This window comes from Poecilia formosa, unplaced genomic scaffold (assembly GCF_000485575.1).
Source record: "Poecilia formosa unplaced genomic scaffold, Poecilia_formosa-5.1.2 Scaffold550, whole genome shotgun sequence".
Classification (NCBI taxonomy): domain Eukaryota; kingdom Metazoa; phylum Chordata; class Actinopteri; order Cyprinodontiformes; family Poeciliidae; genus Poecilia; species Poecilia formosa.
In genome coordinates this window covers 118,400-140,547 of record NW_006800489.1, presented here as the reverse complement: position 1 = coordinate 140,547, position 22,148 = coordinate 118,400, and the positions used below count along the sequence as shown (strand labels likewise).

The window sequence follows — 22,148 nt, the reverse complement described above, 5'->3', positions numbered from 1 at the left end:
TAGAGCAATTTAAATTTGAGTAACATTTAACAAAAAAAAAGAAAATACTACCCATAGCAATAATCAGAAATATTAGCAAATATGCAATAATACTTAAAGATGCTCAACAAATACGAAGAAAAATAAATGGTCAACGTAAATAACACGATGTAGATTGAAGGAGCCGCAGTATCTGAACACACAAGGTAAACAAAAACAGCCTTTAGAGAATTACCGACAGGAAACTATTTAGAAACCATTTCTGGGTAAATCTAGAGGATCTGGTGTTTATGCTCTCTCCTGGGTGCCCCGTTTTTATGTTCCTCCACTTCCAGCTCGAGCACCATGCCACACATGTTAACATTAAGAAATGAACATGAGCATTGTACTAACTTTAAAATAAAGTCTTCATCAGAGAAAAGGAATTGAGATGTTTAAAGTGAACAAGCTGAAGTAAACTTCTGGCCTTACGTCCTCAACAGTGGCTCTATTCTATTTCGGTTTCACAAGCTATCGCTAATATGGTTTGCCAGACGTCTGCAACTCCAGTTCTTAAGGCCCGGTGTTCTGCAACTGTTAGATGTGTCCCTGGTCCAACGTAACTGAATCAAATGGCAGAATTATGCTAATTACCTGATTATTTGACTCAGGTGTGCTGAAGAAGAGACAGATCTAAAAGTTGCAGGACACCAGCCCTTAAGGACTGGAGTTTCAAAGCAATTAATCTGAAAATATTGGAAAATTGCTTTGTTATCGAGTAACCATCCAAATCTGCTGAGTCAGTCTGCAAATCCAAATTAGCATCACTGAAAACAAAAGCAATTTTGTATAACAATAGACAGTTTTAATCCTGCTAAAAACAGATTCTTAAATTCAGATTGACTTATTAGATTTTTTGGGGGGGTAAGATAAACGCAACATTACATAAGGAAATCAGTTACTTGAAGCACTTTTTAAAAAAATTTAATGCAGCCTGTGAGGTTTTCAATGCAAAATGGAATTTATTTATACAGCACTTTTCTTGTCACACTGACCACTCAACGTGGTCAGAGCCGCATTTACCTTCACACCTGTATGGAGATAATAAGGCAACTTGAGGTTAGTGCCTTGCTCAAGGGCACGTACCATAATAAATGTTCCCAACAGGTGAAAGTAAAGGACTTCTGGACTTTTGGAACAAAAACTCATAAGCATAACCAAACATCTATCATCTGAATTACTGTCTATTTCTTGGACCTAAACGGCTCTCCAAATCAATACTTTTTAAAATGCACTTCCATCCCATTACCTTGCAGTTTTTGCGTCGGGATCTCCAAGACTGCTTTTTCATGCTGTAAAATAACTTTTGCAAACATTGATGTGAGTTAATCATGTGCAATGAAAAACAAGCTGGTTGCTTGGTAGCTTTAATTTAAGTGTTGCTACTTAAGACCCACAGCAACACTGAAGGAAGAACTGCTTTGTTCCAGGGAAGGATTGTTTTCTCTGTGCAGGGTGGACAAACCTGGGCATGCCAGAGAAACAACCAACATCAAACTGAAAGGGTTCAGTGATGTCTCCCGACATGTACAGAACAATGCCCCTATCCACCCACACAAAGTCAAACACCACAGAGAGGTGGGACTCACTGGCACTGTGGTCGGGTGGTAAACTACAACTGCAGATGCTTCCATGCCAGGAAGCAGAGGTGCAGCCCACCAGGAGTGGCCCAACAGGAAACAGCATGTGATGAGCCTAAAAGCTTTGCTGCATATTTTTGCTAGGTTTACCTCCAGCTGACACATGTCGGCTGGAGGTAACAGCCTCTTGTTGTCCAGTGAAACAAGAGGCTGTTACTGACACCTCTATTTGGTAATTATAAAGTCTAAATGTTTGATTGATCTCTGGTAACCTCAGTAGAGCTACATGTGTCCTGTTTCAATCCTCCTCGGGCAGCTTCTGTGTTTTGACTTGTGCCGTCTGAGAAGCATCTCCTTGTCCTTAGTTAAAATATTTAAGACCCCAGTAATCTGAGTAAAACTGCTGTCGGCCTCCTGCTGCTGTCGTCTAACTGAACCTGATCGCAAATGAAACCCGAGAATGATAGCCAAGCTTAGCGGGTAACAGAGCTGCTAGCAGAGACGCAGGGGTAAAATAAATGAAAGCTAAATGTAGATAGCTACTTAGCATTTGACCTAAATATAGCTCAGTTAGTTAGTTAGTTAGTTAGTTAGTTAGTTAGTTAGTTAGTTAGTTAGAATTTTTTATAATTTAAAACCTAATTGCAGTAATTTAAGCCAAATGTAGCGAGTTAGCTTAATATTGGGTTGGCCCCTCCTCTGCCTTTTGGTGGAGATGTGGGGGTGCACAGTCAAGTTTTAAGGACTTGCTTAAATTTAAAGTTCTGTTTAGTTTTTGTTTTGTTTAGTCATAGTTACTGAGTCGCTCTTTTGTAGTTGTTCCCTTTTTATGTTCTCTTTTCTTCTTGTTTCCTGTTGCTCCTGTTTCTGTGCTTCTTTGTCTCCTATTGTCTTTTAGGAGCTCAAACTGTGCTTGTTCAGTTTTCTAGCTTCTTCTTTCTCTCTTCTTTTAGTGTTATTTGGTTTTCTCAGTCAGCTGCTGCCACTCTTTTGGTCTCCACCAGTGCACAAAGGGATGTTTTTCAAGGGGAAACTGGCAGATAACCTTTAGGTTTTTGTCTGGTTCTTAGGGAAATTGGGAATTAAAGTGCTTTGATTTTTGTCTACAATGTCTCGGGAGCCAAATCAAACTCATCCTGTGCACCTGCTCCAGTCACAGCAACCTCACCCAGTACTACGCCTTCAGCTCCTGCTCAAGGCTCACTGGCAAAGATGGTATCGCCCATATCTCCATCCCTGAGTCCAAGGGTCTGATTGGTGATACCTCCACACTCGTTTTCAGTTGGAGACACTTCTGTTGTATTCAGAGACTGGATTTGCAACATCTCCACTGTTACCTGTGGTCTGATCAGCGATGCCTCAAACATATTTTAGGCTCTGATTGGTGTAGCGAAGTAACTTTAACCTGCAGCAGGTTAAGTCCCTGTCTTTTGCTAATTTGAAACTCCCAAGTAAAACATTGACAATTAATGACAACTCTGGCCTCTTCTTATGGGTCTCCTATGCCATCAAAATGTTTCTTTTTGACGATGGTCAATCAGAAACGTTTAAGTCATTGTTGATATAAGAACAGTGATGGAAAAACTAGATAATGTGTGACCTTTTTGTTGTGGTCTTACTGACAAATCTGGACAAAGTACAGATGGAGCTTGGCGGTGAGGATTTGCCAAAGATTTTACAGTCAGCTAATTTGTCCCCAAGAGTACATGCTCTTAATTTAATTCTCCTCTAGGCGATGCAGTAGATGTGAGATTTTACACTTCCATCAACTCTATAGGGAAGACATGCAAGATTTTGAATAGCAGGTTTATCAAGGTGCATCATGCCTCCAGATATGTGCTATAGGTTCATTTTAAGACTTTATACTCACTGTTAAATAACACAACTTTTATGGTGTTGGGAAAAAAACCCATTTGAATGCTTGTCTAAACTGAAAAAATAACATCCCTCTGGTAAACACTGAAGGAAGACATTAGAAGTCAGTGAAAGTTGACTGATGAGCGTTTGAGTGAAAATCCACATATTGTCCTCTTTTGTAGGTCATAATCCGGGCATATCTTCCGTTTCCTCTCTTCACAGCTGTCAGCCGTGGCACTCCCTCATCAGGAATGACAGTGTGTGTGTGAAGGCTCCCACAGTAAATCTCTGTGACATCTTAATAACAACGTTATACCTCTTCTAGCTCGGCGGAACAAATGCGCGAATATCTGTGTTGGTGCATTAGCGAGCAGCTCACGCTCTGATGTGATTTGTCAGCCTGCAGAAACTTTTTTTTTTTTTTTTTTTTTGCTCGGAGAATCAGAAACGCCTGCTGTACAACAACAAGTCAGTTATAATTTGTGTTTCCATTTAAACAAGCAGCCTGTTTCTTTGCGTTGGCGCCCAGATGATGTGCCGCCCAGCGTGTCCCAAACGCCAACCAGGGTCCCCAGAGGAATTTATTTGCGACATCCCTTCCCGCACCGCACGGCCGCATCACACTATGAGTGGCTGGAGGAGCGTTTTTGTTTTTTTGTTTTTTTGGAGAGAGAGAGAGAGAGGGAAAAGTTACCTCCTCTCCTGACACACACACCCTTGCCCTTCCTCCCTCCCGTCATGCTCAAATGGAAACTCCTGCAGTCTGCTGAGAATTTTTCATGAGTGACAGGATCCTCAGGCTGGACAGTTTTGACGGCGAGGTCAAGTGTAGTGGGATCATATCAAGTCTGCAGCCTTGGAAACCATGTAGCGATGCTGGATCACTTTTATTTGTGTTCATTTGTATCTTTTTTCACAAGTTTTTGGAGGCGTAAACGATGGAATTTGAGGCAAGACGTCGCAATGAAGGAGTCCTCTTTCACTGAAGCCCGAGGTTTGCAGCTTTAATTTCTTAAAATCAGACGTAGCAATTTTGTAATATATATATTTTAAAATTCTTATTTATATTCGGGTTTTAAATCAGTGGCTTTACAACAGAGTTGAAGTAGTCCGGCGTGCGTAAAGCAGTGCGTAAAGATTTCTTCCAACCAAAAAAAAAAAAAAAAGAAAAAAAGAAAAAGAAAGAGGCTCGCTTAAACACAGGTTAATCTGAGGATCACTCCTAAAATTCGCATCAAATACAATTAAAAGGGATTCAACAATCTTTTTTTTTTTCTGGGAGTTGTTTTAATTAATCTATACAGTTTGCATTTCTTGAAGTCTCATTCAGCACCGACGCCGCCGCATAGACTGCATGTGTAACACATATCCAGGTGAATTTACTACAAATTAGTAGTTGCTTAAAACACACTTTAATATTCTCTGCGTGTGGTGTGCACCAGATCCAAAGAGCTCTTTTTTGTGACTGCCTTTAATTGCATTCTAACTCAGATTAAAGAATAAACTTATAAACGGATTACTGACTCAGAAAGAATGTTTCAATTTTGGCCCCTGAATCGGGCCTAAATCTGGCAGTTGCAGCTCTAATCTTTTCTTAATGTTTGATAGGATAATAAATCTCTTTATTCCTATTTTTTTATTCATTTTTAAGAAACTTCCCTAAAAGTGTTGCGAAGACTTGCGACCTGTTAGGAAAGCCTATAAGGGCGCATGCCATCAGTTTTGCTTTTCTTTTTCAATTTGGATTGTACCGGTAGTTTAAGTTTTTTCTTTCTGTTTGAGATTAAAGCAAAAACATTGATCACATTACATCTGAAATTTGAAGTAAGAAGTAAGTAGTGATAGGGAAATCCCCAGCTTGAATTTAAGTTCATAACTTGAAATCTATACAGAGATTTATCCAGTGAGGAAATCAGGAGTAATGTTGTCTCAGTGCTGTAACGTGGAGATCTAACAAACCAGCATCCCACCCTTGGATTAAGAAACACATTTCAGGACACAATGAACTGCAGCGTTCAAGAAGACACAATTTCAGCTTTGGTCCTCACCGACATTTCCATTTCTCTAAATAGTTGTCACCAGCCATCCATTGTCTCTCGCCATTTATTTTGGGTGGATTTGCAAGGGGGCGGCCGCAGGGTACAGCCTGGACTCAGGCAAACATGTAAACTCTGTACAGAAGAGTACAGAGTTTCTTCTGTACTCCCTGGCATACTGCAAGGCATACTAATGTCTTGCAGTATGCCTGGGATACTGCAAGGCATCAGTTGGTTAAGTGACACTTTCCCTCATATAATTAGTCCATAATTTACTTTTGAGGTTTCAACTAGGTAGTATAGCATCTCTCATGCCGCTCAAGAAAGCTACGATTAAAGAAGGCATTTTCTTTTCAATAAAAAAAAACTTTTCTTACAATAACTACAGTCTCCTCTGTGGTCTGGCTGTTTATGCCCTGCCTCTGCTCTTGGCGTGTGAACTATGCTGTGTTTGTGAACTCAGGTTTGAGTTATTGCTGTCCTTAAAGCCAAATTTAAATCAATTCATAATCCTATGACATAGAGACCGTCTTTGGTTGATTGAGGGGAAGTCTTTCCTCTTCATCTTTTTTCTTCCACAGAAATCCAATTGTCTTTGTAGCAAATTTGCTAACTGTATCCTTGCCTCCTTGCCAGTGAGTCACCAAACATCCATTTGAATTTTTCCCTACTAAGAAATTTTTGTGTTGTGGTTGAAAAAACAATTTGTGCCATGATTATCATGAGAAACAGTTGGGTGACATATTCTACGGCACTAGCAATTAAAGAATAGCGCATCTGCTTTTGAGGGCAATACTGGAAAGGCTTTTTCTGTGTGAGGTGGCAGCATTTTAAAATTATCCATCTACTTGAAAAACCAATTACAAGACTGATAGGGATTTATTTGTGTTCCATGCATTTAAGAATTGTTTGTTTTCTACCTCAAAAATATGACAATATTTGTATACCCTCCGCAATAAGTCGTTACGTTAAAGATAAAGTAGCTGGGATTCAAGCTAAACTTTACACAGGATATAGGCCCATCCCACGCACACACACATTCACACAGGTAGCTCAGGTATTACTTGCGGTTTAGCCTTCAGGACTTTAGAAGACACTCCTCATGACTTTTGTGAACTGTCAAAACATGTCCAGAAAAACGGAAGACAGTTTGAAGTCACAAACTGTTTGTTCTGCTCACACACTGACCCCCTTCTGTCGCCCCACACCCAAAGTTGGATGTTGGGTAGATCTCGCTGACACCTGTACAGTGGTGGGCTCTTTTCCAAGTTAAAAACAACAGCATTTCAGGCGGAGGGTTTGAAAAGCTAGAGGAAATGCCTTACTCCTCTGGCTTTTCCTGCGGGAAGAAGCTGGGCTGTGATCTATACTGGGAAAGTGACGACAGGACATGAGCAGGAACTTCAGACGTTTCCCAAACAAGTAGGGCTGCTGTGTTGAGTTAACAGTTTATATCTTTGAATTTCTCTCACTTTGGGTCATTTCATTTTGAACATTTCAGTCCATGTTTTTCTGGATGTCCAATTACTCAGCACATCCGAGGCCATTCTGGCTGTGTTAGTCATTCCGCAGACGTGGATGAGACGTGCTGCGTCTGATTTCACCCTGCTCACATAAACACACACACCTGTCTGCCAATATGTATCAATAAAAGCGATTTTAACCCGCCCTGGCATCATGCAGCTGAGTCACATCTGCAATTACAATCATCATACTAAAGTCTAGGTTCAGCTCCGAGTATCAGATGTGCCTCATTTTCCAATCTCCAGCATGTCAGAGCAACCTAAGTGAAGCCTCATAAAAAAAAGAAGAAAAAAAAAAAAAAACGCCCGTGGCAGCACTGACATTTTTTGTTCCTGTAAAGTCAGTCTCAGACGCTCTAACTAAACAGCTGAGCTGACTGCAGAATATGTCGACATAATTGAAAGCTGACTATATACCAGGTCATTTCTATGATGACAGAGTGAAACAATGAGGACAAACAGAAACTCAAAGGCTTCTCTTGTTTTTCTGAGGTTGTTTTCTGCCACCAGCACAATGCAAAATTATCTGCTTCCCCCCCACTCCTCCTTGTTTTTGTCATAGCACCACACTGTGGTGTACCTAGGTCTTGCAACCGCTGATGTGTTGTGACATATTCTTATATGATTGCAACTCAAGTAACGCAATTTAAGTGAAACTGAACAACTGAAGCACCAAACATGATTTAAGAATTTTAAGTGCATTTACAGCTTTGTTTAAAGTCCATTGTTTATTTCCCAAGAGTGACCTTATGAGCTGCGTTGTTTGATTGTCCCACAGAATGTGTTTGTGATGGTGGACAGACTGGGGCCAGCCATGGAGCCTGAGCTGAACTGCAGCTCTGTGTGTGATTCCCCACTTTGCCTCATCCAGGCTGGACTCAGCAGGCAGGAAGGCCAGGACGTCCTACGGAGACTATGCATCCTAAACTCGGTAATCTTTCTCTTGACCTACATCTTCTACTGTCTCTCTGTTCTCAGTTTATTCACACGGTATATGTGTGCACACAATTTGAGTTGTCTGCCCGTTGCTGAGACTGTAGGCGACAACCAATCTGTGTGTTTGAAAGACCCAGTGATGATCCGTTTTCCATTTGCAAGGACAATTCTACTGATTTCTATTCAAAACAATGGATATTTCCAATGGTTGTAGTGGAGATGGATGCTGCAGTTCCCTCGATTTAATCTCCTAAGATATACTGTTGTCACTATTTATTGACTGATGAAGATGAATGCATGCTAGCGTTGCTTTAGTGCGATGACAATTAAAAGATTTATTCATCTTAAGTTTAAAAAATATATATATATATATATATAAATTCAGGCATACAAATAAATAACTTTGGGCACTGTATCTTAGATAACTACTTCAAGTGAATTAGTTGTATGTTTAAGTACCAGCCACTTGCACCTTTTTACACATATTATAATCCACTTGGTGCACTTTTGGCACTAATTTTTATTCCCACGACTGACAGCCTTCAGGTCCTGTGTTTGGAACTTGACACCACTCAGGACGCCAGATTTCCAGGCTTGTGGCTGTGTTGTAAAGATTTATTGTTACACATTCATTTTCAGACACTGTTTTATTATTTTCGGTTATTTAAATTATTTGGCTCAATGTTTTAGATGGTTACACATAACTTGGAAATGTCTTCAATTTCTCTAGTTATCATGGCAACTATCCTGCATGTCAATCAACAATGATAAACAGTGGAATTAACAAAAGCTGATATGAATTTTACTCTGAAATTTTCACATGGACATTTTTAATTGCAATTCCACAGCATAGAGTAAATATAAATAGATACATAATACTGGCATGCATAGAGCCATCAACAACTGGCATCCTGGTAATGATGTGCAAAAAGACATAAAATAAACTCATCTTTTACGGTGGTGGAATAATTCTGCAATGAAGATTGCACAAAAATAAATTTTACATTTTTAAATTATGTATTTGGAGGGAAAACATAAAATAGGACGTAGCACCAAAACCCAGTTCTCCATGCAAATCTACAAACTAGGAAAGACGTGTCTCTTTTCCACTATCACCTTGACTCGGCTCAAATCTACGGTTGGTTTCCCATTACAATTGAGTAGCAACTCTAGTGGGTTGTCCTCTTATAGTTGGGCTGCCCCAAAGTCAGAAAAGTAGCTTGACGTTATTTGTATGTGACAAAAATAGAGGAAATATAAGCTATCCTGAACATTCTGGTCCACCTCCTACTGGCCTTAAAAACTTCAAATATGCTGAGTCACTGTTTTGAGTTTTCACAAATGGTGGGTCTGATTATTCTTAAACTTGTACGACACATTGAGCAACATAAGGGAGGTGAGAAAAATATAAATCTCTCCATAGGTCATTGTTGGAGAACTGCAACAAGAAGTGGCATCTTTAGGTCACCAGGCTACATGACAAAAATTTGACTCTAACTATGCCAAAGACAGGGTCAAAGAAAGGTTATGTTTTATGTAAATGCAGTCCTAACAACAACTTTATGCCTCCTCATATTTCCTTTAAATGCACCGCGTTTGCTTGTTTGAACTATGGTACCATTCCAGTTGATGGAGACAGCTGAAATCGGGAAAGGTAATGGGCATGGACTGAAGCTATGTTTAGAATCCCCTCTGTCCCCGATACCTTTAAGAGAAGAGGGAGGACAGACCAACAGCAGAAGCCGGACGGGAGATACTGTAAACAGACTTCTCAAATAAAAGATAAAGCAGCAGAAACACTTTGACAAAGAACACAATCAAGTCTCTCTCTCTTCAAAGGACCAAAAAGAAGCAAGGTGAGGTGCCTCTTAGAAATCTTCTCATGCTTCATGATGTTAACTGGTGCAATTAATTACCTTAAAGCAAGTCAACAGTTTGAACCAAATTTTGTGTGAGCTTTGTTGTGTGAATGCATCATCTAAATCCAGCAAATGTTCTGTTTTAGTTTTTTCATTGCATTGTCCATAAAATGCCTCACTGGTGTTGCTAGCTGTTCCTGGCTAACATAAGAACTACCCTGATAGCATGTGACACGGTGTAATGAAACATAACACCGTGCATTTGTTACTGTTCATGGCTAACTAGGACACAAGTATTTTTATGCCTTGTAAAATAGTGGAAAGCCAAAAATAAAAGAAGCTGAGGCAACGTATTCCATAAAATCCCACCTGTTTTCTTATTCTTTCTGGATGTGTTCCCAGATATGGCTACAGCCGCCAGCATTCTGTCCAAGGAGCAGCTCCTTTGCCCCATCTGTCTGGATGTCTTTAACCAGCCGGTCTCCACTCCGTGCGGGCACAACTTCTGTCGTGACTGCATCCAGAGATACTGGCAGAGTACCAATCTGCCACAGTGTCCCATGTGTAAACACAAGCTGTACAAGAGGCCTGACCTCAAAGTCAACACCTTCATATCCGAGGTGGCTGCTCACTTTAAAGACCATGGGGAAATGAAATACAAAAACAGACTCGGGAGTATGGACAAGTCAGGCAATGAGGGAGAAGTCGCTTGTGATGTGTGTGTCGGTAAACGGGTGAAAGCTTTTAAAACCTGTCTGGACTGTTTGGCTTCATTTTGCCAGACACATCTGGAGCCCCATCACGTTCTAGGCACCCTAAAGAAACACACCCTGATCAACCCAATTATGAACATGCAAGACAGATTGTGCAAGAAACACGAGAGCCTCCTGAGCCTGTTCTGCCACACAGACCAGACGTACGTGTGCCAGGTCTGTGTTGAGGATGACCACAAGGCACATCGTATGGCTCCTATAGAGCATGAAAGCCAAGACAGGAGAGATCAGATCAGAAGTATCAACATGGAAGTGAAAGAAGGCATCCACAGTAGGCTACAGAAAATGTGTGAGATCGGTCAAGCTGTTGAGCTTAGCAAAAGAAACACTGAAAAAGAGGTTGACGAGAGTTTTCTGGTCTTCAACAAACTGCTTCAAATTGTTAAGACAGTCCAAGCTGAAGTGGCTGAGGCCATCTTGGCAAAGCAGAGGCGTGTCGAAAGCAGGGCTAGTGAGATTACATTGGATGTTGAGCAAGAGATTAATCAGCTGACAACCAGGAGCACTGATTTGGAGCTGCTCTCACAGACAAACGATGACCTCTACCTTCTCCAGAGCTTTCCGGCTTTCTCCACTAAGCTGCCCATCAAAGACTGGTCTGAGATTTGGGTAGAAAGTGCAGTCTATGTGGGAACGGTGAGGAGGGCACTCAGGAGAGCAGCATCACAGCTTGAGGAAACCGTCAAGGCAGAGGTAAAGAGGCTTTGCAAGGTTGAATTTGAGCGAGTAAAAGCCTACGCTGTGGATGTGACGCTGGATCCAGACACAGCTCACCCCAAACTCGTTCTTTCAGAAAACCGGAAGCAGGTCTATCACAGCGACATGGCTGTGAACCTCCCTGACAATCCAGCGAGATTTTACCCTTGTGTTAGTGTCTTGGGGAAGGAGGGCTTCTGCTTCAGGAGATTCTCCTATGAGGTTCAGGTGAAAGGGAAGACAGAGTGGGATATCGGAGTGGGACTCGAGTCGGTCAATAGAAAAGGAGGGAATCTGCTGAACCCTGAAAGAGGCTACTGGACTCTGGGAATGAGGGAGGATCAAAGTTACTGGGCACTCAGCAGTCCTCCTGTTAGACTGCCACTGATGGAAAAGCCACAGACAGTCCTTGTGTACGTGGACATGGAAGCAGGGCAGGTTTCGTTTTACAACTCAGACTCTCACTCTCATATCTACACGTACACCGGATACACTTTCAGTGAGAGACTTTTCCCCTACTTCAACCCGCGACGGAATCACAGTGGGGTCAACTCAGCACCTCTCATTATCCTGCCTTTGAATATCTAAATTTTCACAATGTACTATCTTTTACGATGCTGCCAGATGTTTCAGCAAACTTTATTACTGATTAAAGCTATAGTTCCACATCTGTTTTGTAATGCTTTATGCTTTTTTCCTTGCAATAAAATTCTGCCTTATGAATTTGTGCTTGGTTTTAATTTTTACATCTGGGATTTGAAGACACCTGGACTCTGGACCACTTGAAGGATTAAATATCTTTTCCATAGGGGTGCCAGAAGGGGCTGGGACTTTATGGGGAATAAATGTCCATGTCTGTGTGTGTAGTTGGCAGCAGAGGTCCCAAGGCGGTCCCTGTCTCCTGCGCTCAGAGCAGTTGTCTGGACAATGCTATCGTCTGGCATCCTGTTGGCGTTCTGCTTTCTGGTTTTCACCCTGCGCTTCAAAAACAACAGGTAGACTGAAAAGTGTATAATTTCGGAAGTGTATTTAATAATAATTTTGTAGTTAAATGCTAGCATTTAACTGTCATGTTAACGGAGTCTGCTTGTGTTGTTCCATCAGGATAGTGAAGATGTCCAGTCCCAACCTAAACGTTCTGACTCTCCTTGGAAGTGTCCTCACATATATCAGCGGCTTTCTATTTGCAATGGATGAGCGAGCTCACGCACAAGCTGAAGTGTCTATTACTTTGCTTCAAGTAAGTATCTAAAATCCTTGTAGCTGCAGTTTTATACCGTTGAGGATACATTTTAAGGTGATCCTTGTGGTTTTCCCTCCTCCAGGCTCGGATGTGGATGCTTTGCGTTGGAAGCACCCTGGTCTTTGGGCCAATTTTGGGAAAGACCTGGAGGCTCTACAGAGTTTTCACTCAGCGAGTTCCTGACAAGAGAGTGGTAGGCAGGCTCTTCTGGTTTCCTTGTGCTCATCTCGTTGGCATGCACATTCTTGTCTTCTTCTTTTGTATCACTGTATTGAGAACAAACTGTCGCAATAACACAAACCTGAAAGTAATTTAATAATATAGAAATTGATTGTCTTAGTATGTAATCTCATGTCACCTCATGATACACTGAGATGCAAAGTGGTTATAAAAAAGGCAGCTTTTTGGCTGTTATCCACTGTCCTTTTACTGAAAACACTACGTTACCAGATTCAAAATCCCAAATTTGTGTAACTTATTGATAAATTATTGATAAATTATTTAAAATTCTTTCTCTTAATATGACATATATTCTGAACAAATCTGTTTTAAAAAATTGTATCCATCCATTCTTTACCTTTTGCTTATCAAAGACCAGGTTGTAGGGTAACAGGTCTAGAGGAAAAAGCCAGACATTCGTCTCCCTAGCAACATTCTCCAACTCGTCATAATAGATCTCTAGGCATTCCCATGCCAGAAAGGATATGCAGTCCCTCGTATAGTACTGATTCTCCCATGGGCTCTTCTCCCAGAAAGCAGTACCTAAAACGTTTTCAAAGGGAGAAGCCTAGGTAGCATCCTGATCAGATACTTGAACCTCTTCAACCGACTCTCGGTCATCCAAGCTGAGTCATGATCTATGATCTTTTTACCAGAGTTAGGGGTCAGACACTGGCTGAGCTCTTTATTCACTGCGACAGACCAGAGCAATTTCCCCGTTACTGCAGAAGAGATCCCACTCCATCCATACCCCTAAACTGATTCTGGGTTTCAGATTTTAGCATCACAAAAAGTCCAATCGAACATACAGATAAACAAAAGACTGGCATCATGTTAGAAAAATTTACATTTTTGAAAGTCCAACAGCATCCTGAACTAAGTGTGTTGCTCACCTGAAGAGCCTTGACAATCTGATGGAAATTTACAAGACAATGACAAAATATTGTCAAATCAAGATGGTGGCTGGTGATAAATGCCAAAATTAAATCAAGAAGTGTTTCAGCAAAGTATTAGTTCAGGAGTGTGCACACTTGTGCAACCTGATTCTCACAGAGCTTTCCTTTTATATATATATAAGTTTTCCCTTACTGGTTCAGTTTTCCGTTGCCCTGTACAGCATGTATTCCACATAAAAGGTTTGCGTCACATAAACCATTTCAACGGACGCTCACGTATTTTGTTTCTTCAGTAATTAATGAAGTATTTTTGAGTAATTTAACCTGACAACAGTAATTCATGGCTGCACATTGCTCTAAATAATTGAATACTGTCAAATTTAGATAGAGCCTTTACTAAATTAGCCTCGGTGTGTAATTACTCTGAGCTCTTTTTTATTATCTGCTGATCATGTTTCTGTGTGTGGATGGTGCAAAGCTGTAAGGTGTAAAGAGTTCATCTTTATTCCTGCTTCTTTTTCCGTCTCAGATCATTCGAGACATCCAGCTGATTGGCATGGTGGTTCTGCTGATTCTACTGGAGATTCTGATTCTCACCACCTGGAATCTCACAGACCCGGTGAGATGCTCGCAATCTGTCAGAGCTGTTGCCAAGGTGAGAATAATTAGTAAGCTCTGCACTGATTTGTTTGGTAGATTTCATATGCAATATATCACTGAGTCATGATTGAGTCTGAATTTTTTGTTCTTTTAGATGTGTTTTGATTAAACAGAGTACACGAAAGGTGATTTTTTTTTTTTTTTGCGTGGATGTGTCAAGTTTGATGTAATATTTGGTTTCCATTCATGTAGGCGACTGAGAGAGACACCTCCTACTCTTTGTCACAGCTGGACTCTTGCTCCTCAGAATACTCAAATATTTGGCTCATCATCATTGCTGTTCAGAAAGTAAGCTTCAGCAATTTCATTTATGCTTCTACACAGCAACAACACCACTGACTCACTACATTTAATGCTTTTTGATGGTGACATATTTTATGCAATTTATTTTCCAAGAATGCATTTGCAGTTTAGAAAAAAACAAACCAGCAGAGATTTAGAAATAAAGACCAAAGCTAAGCTGGAAAGGTCGATACAGTTCCCTCCACAGTAACTGGTATCTCTGGGAATAATGAGCAAATTTATGTTTAACTACAGTGGCATATTCTCAAAATGACAAATTTCCCCCCATTTCAGTCCTCTTCATTGTTCATAGTGGCAATCTTCCAGATGTTTTATACTTTCTAATTTTTACTCTGACTGCAGCACACTTAGGTAAGCAGCTACCTTCCTGACCTCTGAAGATTAATACCCACTTGCTGAATTTGAATGGCATGTTGTCTTTTCTTTACTGTTTTACAGGGTGACAAATATAAATTGTCTTTTGTGTCATGTTTACGTAGATCCGAGACTGGCAGTCGTATTATTTCTGAAACGTCCCCAGACACTCAGATTGACTCGTAGTGGCAGACAATAGTTTACTAAAATAATTACATCCATTGAAATTATAATGTATTCAAAAGTTTGGCGTAGTGATTATGTGGAAAAAAAAGATGATCATTTTAATTAAAAAGCACAGTTTCTGCCAGTGCAATTAAAAAGGAATTCATTTTAAGGCTTTTTACACATATTTACCAAAAGTATGGGATGTGGTATTTTGCACTGATGAAACATTTTTAAAACTCTGAACTAATTATCCTGGAAGTTGCTCAAATCCCTGAGTGAAATTATTTTCTGAAATGTTACTTTTAGATATACAAACAAGGCTTCTGCTGTCAAATTAGCAGATAATTTGCATCATTATTTCTAGAATAATAAGCTCACCACTGAATAAAAATAGGTTCCCAGTGATTGACATGCAACAAGATAAAAGAATGTCAAAATTACCACGACGGGATTTTGAATTTCCCCATCCAGTACACAAGAAAACTTTGACAAGGGAATTTCACCAATATGGGATCAATCAAATCTAAAATCTAAAGTAAAACAGTTTAAATCTAAATCTAAATAAATACTAAAAAACGAAAAGTGAACAAAAAAACAAAGCATAACAAAAGAGTACATTTAGTAAAACAGTAGCATGTGAAAATAACGACTTCTGCTCTTCTTTATCAAGGGTTGCCTCCTCCTTTATGGCACATACTTGGCTGGACTCACCAGCAACGTCAGCCACCCTCCAGTCAACCAGTCTCCCACCATCATAACGGCCGTCACTCTCGTCACCTTTTCCTCTGCTGTGGCCTTTCCTGTGTTCTTCTTCCTGCACGCCTGGCCCAACCTGGTCTACAGCACAGTGGCTGGAGCCATCTTCATCTGCACACTGGCCACTAACTGCATGCTGTTTGTGCCACAGGTCAGAGACCAAACCTAGCAGATCCCTGACTATAATTTAAGCTATAATATTAGCTTAGATTGTAATTAGTTTAAACAATAAACACGAGATAAAGTCATGTTGTCTATAATTTTGGTTACACTTTCATTATCTATTGCTTAAATCCCAAAATGTGAGAAGATTTATTTATTTATTTTTTAAGGTCCGTCATGAGGAAATCCATCCCACAAAGAGAAACTGTAACAGATGGAAAGGAAGGTTTAGGGTAAAACCAATAAACCTGACATGTGCTTGTTGCACTGATGGATGAAGTTTCGGTGTCTGTCAGGAGAAGATGACTCACAAGGAAGTCCTGATAATGAGTCAAATCTTTGCAGGCTGCAAACAGGTTTATGACTCTGAGAGTCTAACAACAGGTTTATGTTAACATAAAGGAATGCGTCTGCAGCGAGAGGGAAGGAAATAGTTCAACAATGAGCAGTGCTCTAAAGCGCACCTCGTAGAGATATCCCTGAAAGGATTTATTTCTCGTCCTAGAGGTTTAAGTGTTGCTGCTGCACATAAAACTCCTAAATATCAAACTTGTGTTATTGCAGCTGACCCAATGGCGACAGTTTGAGGAGGATCAGAACAACCCGAGTCAGATGGCCAAATATTTCAGCAGCCCCAGTAAGAGTCAGCCATCTGTCTACAGCCAGGACGAGATCTACTTCCTGCTGGGGGAGAACAGCTCAATGAAAAAGCTCTTGAATGAGGTAATGTAATGTTTTTTTTTAAATGCACAAAGTGGTTAATTTAAACAGAGATTATATTCTTTACATGTGTGTTTTAATATTTCAGTGCATGTGAGCACCAGTCATCCAAACGTCTCCTTTGGTCAAAATGATGAAAGTTCTTTGGGAACATTTGCATCATCTTGTTTGTTAGAGTTTGTCAGAGTGTAGGACTGTTCATGGACGAGCAGTCAGACAGAAGTGAATTTAACTGTCGTTATGTAACAAGTTGGTTTCTAAATGGCTGTCTTTGTCTTTTACTTTGTGGAGCCAGCTATGACCATATCAGGACAAGAGGATGGCCCCTAAAAACTGAGCCAGAGAAATTAGACAGTGCCATTATCTGAAGACAAAATGTATTGATGTAATTAAAAGCTGTTGAGGGTTTTTGATTTGCTGCTTAATGCAGACACTTTCTTTGAGCTATAATGTGCCTCATCAGTGTGTCTACTTCTGTAAATTAAAATTCTCTTTACAAAAACTACCTAGCTGACTTGATCAGAATGCAGCTTCCTTTTTAGGGCCAGAGTATTTAAAATTCATGGTCATCCAGGCCAGTAAAAGCATAATTTGTAACCTTAGCAAGTTTCATCCTCTCTAAGCTCTATGTTTAGCTCGTTCAGTCCTCTCTTAATCAGTTAAAACTCTTCTAAACTAACTTGTTACATATTGAGAGATGATTTTGTGTGTCAAATAGCATTCATTGAATATTTTAATTAGGATAAATTTACTATTACCACTCTGACTCTCATGAGCCCATTGTTGACAATTTCTGCCGTAGTCAGAGGTCACCGTGGGCTCATGGGTCCCTTTTAACCCAGCTAACAATGACTTTCAAAATGCAGATTCAGGTGTTTAAGTTTAAAAAAGCCATGGTAAGCTATGGTTGCTCCGTTTATCTGGAGCAACGGTGGCTCAGAAGGTAGCCACCGTTGCTACCTTCTGAGCCACCGTATGAGCCACTTACTGAGCAACGGTCGGCAGAAAGGTACCCACCTTCCTACCCACAGGTTACAGGATTTTATCCTGTGACCATTGAATGTAGTGTACTCTGGACTTAATAAAGTGCTATAAGTACAGACTATTTACAATGTATCTGTCTTTGATAAATTCGTATCTTCCTCCTCTTGACAATGTTTTCATATGGAGCAGTTTGGTGAAGTGCTAGGCTAATGTTAGCATGCTTTTTCTATCTATTGATCTAACTTGTTAAGCATTTCTTTACAACTAGGACCAAACTTGACAGAAGAACTCTCCTGCCTCATAAACTTGATTTAGATGTTGAATAGTTTCATTCTCCCAGATGGACACCAAGCTGCTCCAGTAATGTTCAGTGTGAACATTATTGTAAAGGGTAAAAAAACAAATTATTGGTCAAAAGTCCAGATTTGTGAGATTGTGTATCTTCTACACTATAGTCTTACAACCTGTAGTAACAAAACATGTTATGATTTATGGAAATTGCTGTAAAGGCAGTGCCATGGCTCACTGATGCCTCACTGCAAGCATGAAATTAAAGACAGTACACCAAGGAAGGGTGTTAGGATTTTAGTTTCACGAACACCATTATTTACAAATGCCCTGGCAGGAACATGAGCCAAACACTAAAATCTGAACAAGTTGTGGAAATGTCTCCAGTTAAGTGGTAATATCTAGCATTTTTTGTTTTCAAATATTTAAACTTCTGCTTTTTCTTTTCACTTTTCAGAAGAATGCTGCAATTGACAGTCTTCAAGAGCAGGTAAACAACGCCAAGGATAAACTCCTGAGGCTCATGACAGCAAGCCAGCCCCTGGGGGACCAGGACGTTGATTCCTCTGCTGCTTATCTCAACTCCTCCTCTACCCAGACCACTGAGCTTCCATCTGAAGGAAGCTCCTCTTCCTGTTTATCCCAGGGAGACACAAAATCCAGACGTTTGCCTCCTCCTTCCCCTCATAACCTCACTCTACCTCCTGATCCCTCAAATGTACTCCGGATACCTTCCAGTCAAAACTCAATGGACCTCCATCCTGCTTCTTCCCCCTTCACTGATGACATCCTGAGTGGGAGCCGGAAAGATGTCCCCAACTCTGCAACTAGAGAGACAGCTCAATCCACAGTGAGAGGGAATGCCAAGCAGCCTCTGTCCCCCACATTTCCAGGAAGGACAGCGGAGGAGGCTGTTCATTTTGTCACCTCTCTTCAAAACCGCAGACGACTGAATCCCTCTCGGGTTGAACAATTTGCCAGTCATGGTGGCCTGCCAATGCAGGTGGGACCAAATCCCAAACTGACTGGTTTCGTCAGCAGCGAGAAGCTGCAAGAGATCATCCAGGAGCTGAGCATGGACGCAGTCCTGGAGACAGCGCTTCGATTTCCAGGTCAGGCGTCTAAGACGTCGTCTCAACCGAGACTGAACACGTTGTCCCCTCTGTCGCTCTGTTCCTCTCATTCTCTCTTCCAATACCCCAGCGTCTCTCCGCACGCCGTGAGAAAACGTCGGCCTCCCTTCCACCCCTCCAGGAGAGCTTTGTCCTCGTCCTGCTTCTACACAGGCTCAGACGTTCCCATTTGTGAATTGAAAAGGGACACCTGTGAACACCAAAACCCAGATGAGACACATTTTCGTGCTGATTGCAGCGTCACCGACTTAGACAAGTCAGTAGAGGAGAAAGAGGGTGATAAAGAGGAAGAGGAGGAAGCGAAAAACTGTCAAAGACATGCTTCGCGGTCTCACAATTGCCCACTCTGGCGTTGCGCTAGACAGAACTGCTCACCTGAGCACGGTGCGGAAGAAGACGACAGTGGCAAGCAACGCCATCGATGCATCAGAGACTCGAGTGGATACTGGGACTCAGACTCCAGCAGCTCCACGGATTACTGCTACTACCATCGTCCTTACTGTGATTCCTGCCTGCAGAGGGGCTCCTTCCTGTCCTCAGACAGCTCCTCGGACTCGTCTGACAGCGAGTACGAGGACTACACCAACCTCTGTCGCCCCCCGCGGCCCGTTGTGTTTAAAGATGACCTCAAACCTACTTTAGTATGACAAAATGTTTACTGCACTTTATGTGTTATTTAATTATTTCCACCACTTGAACTTACTGTGAAGAATCATTTGCTTTCTTATACATTTCTTTTGTTTGTTTGTTTTCACTGAAACGTTTCAGATAATTGAACCCATTCTAACACTAGAATAAACAGAAAATGCAGTTTTCACAGAATAATTTTATTTATTAAAGGAAACCCACTAGCAACCCCAAACTTGCCATAAGAGAAAGGTTAGTTTCTCCCTAAATCTACCTACTGGTTCCATAGCTAACCTTTGCAGCAGCAACAGGCATGAAATGTTTGCTAAATCTGAAATTGGGTCTTTTTCATCACCGTGAAGGAATTTATACCACTTTTTTTTCACAGAGTAGTTTTGATCAGCTTCATTTTAGGCCTTTCAATCATGATTAAGCCAATTTAAAGTCTCTTTGCTCTGTCTCAATAGTTCAGATATTGACTAGACCACTGGGAAACTTTAACTTTTGGTTGCAGTGGGTTTGAGTTTAGAGTCACAAATTCATGCCCAGACATCTTCATTTAGGTACAGAGTCTATGTTTTATTCAATTATGGCAAGTTATCCCAAAGCAGCAAAGAATCAAACCATGGCCATGTTTGGCTGTTGCTGTGATGTACACCACATGTAACAGGAACCACAAAAGGTTCTGTTCAGCTTCAATTGCTGGAGTCCCAAAGTCTAAGTGTAAGCCTTTCCAGACTGATATATTTTGTCAGGAACTTTTGTTTTTCATCTATTTTTTTTAACAGTCTTTAATTTAAGGAATCATGTTGTTTTTTTGTTGTTTTTTTTTTGGATTTTTTGGTGTAATATATCTTGTCAGACTGGTTGTTTTTCAATTGTTTCATTATTTTACAGGTCTGACAGCAATCAGGCCTGGGTGACTAATGAAACTGAATCATATAATCTGGTAAATCAAAATTTCTCATGGTTTAACAAAGCAGTAAATTACATTAATAAGGATATTTTTTTTTGGATACAATATTTATATATTTATTTATTTTTGCCTTTATCAAAACCATAATTTGAAAGCTCAGTTTTGTAGCTACTTAGACTCTCTAAGATCATCAAAACTTTGTTTGATGATCTGAAACCTTTAAGTGTTATTAAAAAAAACAAACAACAAAAATAAATAGAATATGTCTTTAAGGGAGTAAATACTTTTATTCGCAGTACAGCATACTGACTCTTAAAGCACCAGTTTAATGATTATTGTATTTAAAGAAGATGAACTTTTATACTTGGAGATAATGTAGCTCTAATTTCAGTAAGAAATGCTTTGTTTTTCCATTTTTATATGAAGAAAGCATTATTGTTGAATTCTGTTTATTTGCTCATAAGATTTTTAGATCTATGAAAATGTGTTGCCCAAAACTGCTGATGTTTTGATAATGTTATTAACTACCTTTAAGTTATTGTTCTAAACATGATGCTAACACAGAAAACAGTCATTAGAACAAGCATAAAAAGGTGTAAAATTAATAGAATTTTATAGATGGTTACAGATGTGCATTCAGTTACCTTTTGTGTAAACACTGAATTTCTTATATTTATTTATAAATCTTTAATATAAAAAAGTGTTTTCTCTATATCAATGATCCAATCACAGCAGGCAGAATCACAAAGTGAACTTTTCAGTGTACAGTAATTGTGTGACTGCTGAGGACAAAAAACTTGAAAAGTTTTAAAACAAGTTCAAACTTCTCATAGTTATTATTTCATAATTTTGAAATAAAAAGAAGATGCACAAATATGAGACAAATAATGCCTAAAACTGTACTTGATCTTGATGGGAAGTTGCGGTAAATGGAAATGTCGTCATTCCTGATTTAAAGCCTCCAACAGTTCCTGAAGGTTTCAGGTTTTCAGGGAATTTATTCCACAGCTGAGGAGTATTGAAACAAAACACTGCCTCCCATTGTTTAGTTTGGGCCCTAAAATCATTGAGTAAGCAAGTGTCTGAGTGCTGATGAATCACCTGAGAAGAACCTCTGAGATCACTCAAGACCAGTGACGCAATTTAATAATTTGACCCTTTTACAAACAGTCTTTTGTGGCAGTGAACTGATTCTGGAGATGACTGTGGCTGCTGGGTGTCAGATGAGCTGCAGCAGCTGGAGATACTTTTTTTTTTTTTTCCCAGAAACCAGTACTTTTAAGCCATTAAAATAATAGTATATCTTACCTTTTAAGAAGGGATTGGGCTGATTTTATTTGGGCTTTATTTTGAATATTAAAATTGATGTTTGAATTCATAACAATATCTAGGCTTATTGCCTGCTGTTAATATTATTGTAATTGAGTCTAGATGAATCCTG

At 40.2% G+C, this 22,148-nt stretch overlaps 2 protein-coding genes across 2 annotated transcripts; both read left to right on the top strand.

Annotated features, from left to right (window-relative positions):
- Positions 1-4,186: 4,186 nt before the first annotated feature.
- Positions 4,187-21,351, top strand: gpr156 (G protein-coupled receptor 156). Its single transcript, XM_007540648.2, has 10 exons — positions 4,187-4,449; positions 7,793-7,945; positions 12,146-12,273; positions 12,383-12,518; positions 12,604-12,714; positions 14,166-14,291; positions 14,489-14,584; positions 15,792-16,028; positions 16,604-16,762; positions 18,489-21,351. Exons 2-10 carry the CDS (start codon positions 7,805-7,807, stop codon positions 19,809-19,811), a joined length of 2,457 nt encoding a protein of 818 aa, XP_007540710.1. The 5' UTR covers positions 4,187-4,449; positions 7,793-7,804; the 3' UTR covers positions 19,812-21,351.
- On the top strand, positions 9,217-12,001 carry LOC103129499 (E3 ubiquitin-protein ligase TRIM21-like). The gene is made up of 2 exons (XM_007540647.2): positions 9,217-9,806; positions 10,212-12,001. Exon 2 carries the CDS (start codon positions 10,214-10,216, stop codon positions 11,864-11,866), a length of 1,653 nt encoding a protein of 550 aa, XP_007540709.1. The 5' UTR covers positions 9,217-9,806; positions 10,212-10,213; the 3' UTR covers positions 11,867-12,001.
- Positions 21,352-22,148: the final 797 nt, after the last annotated feature.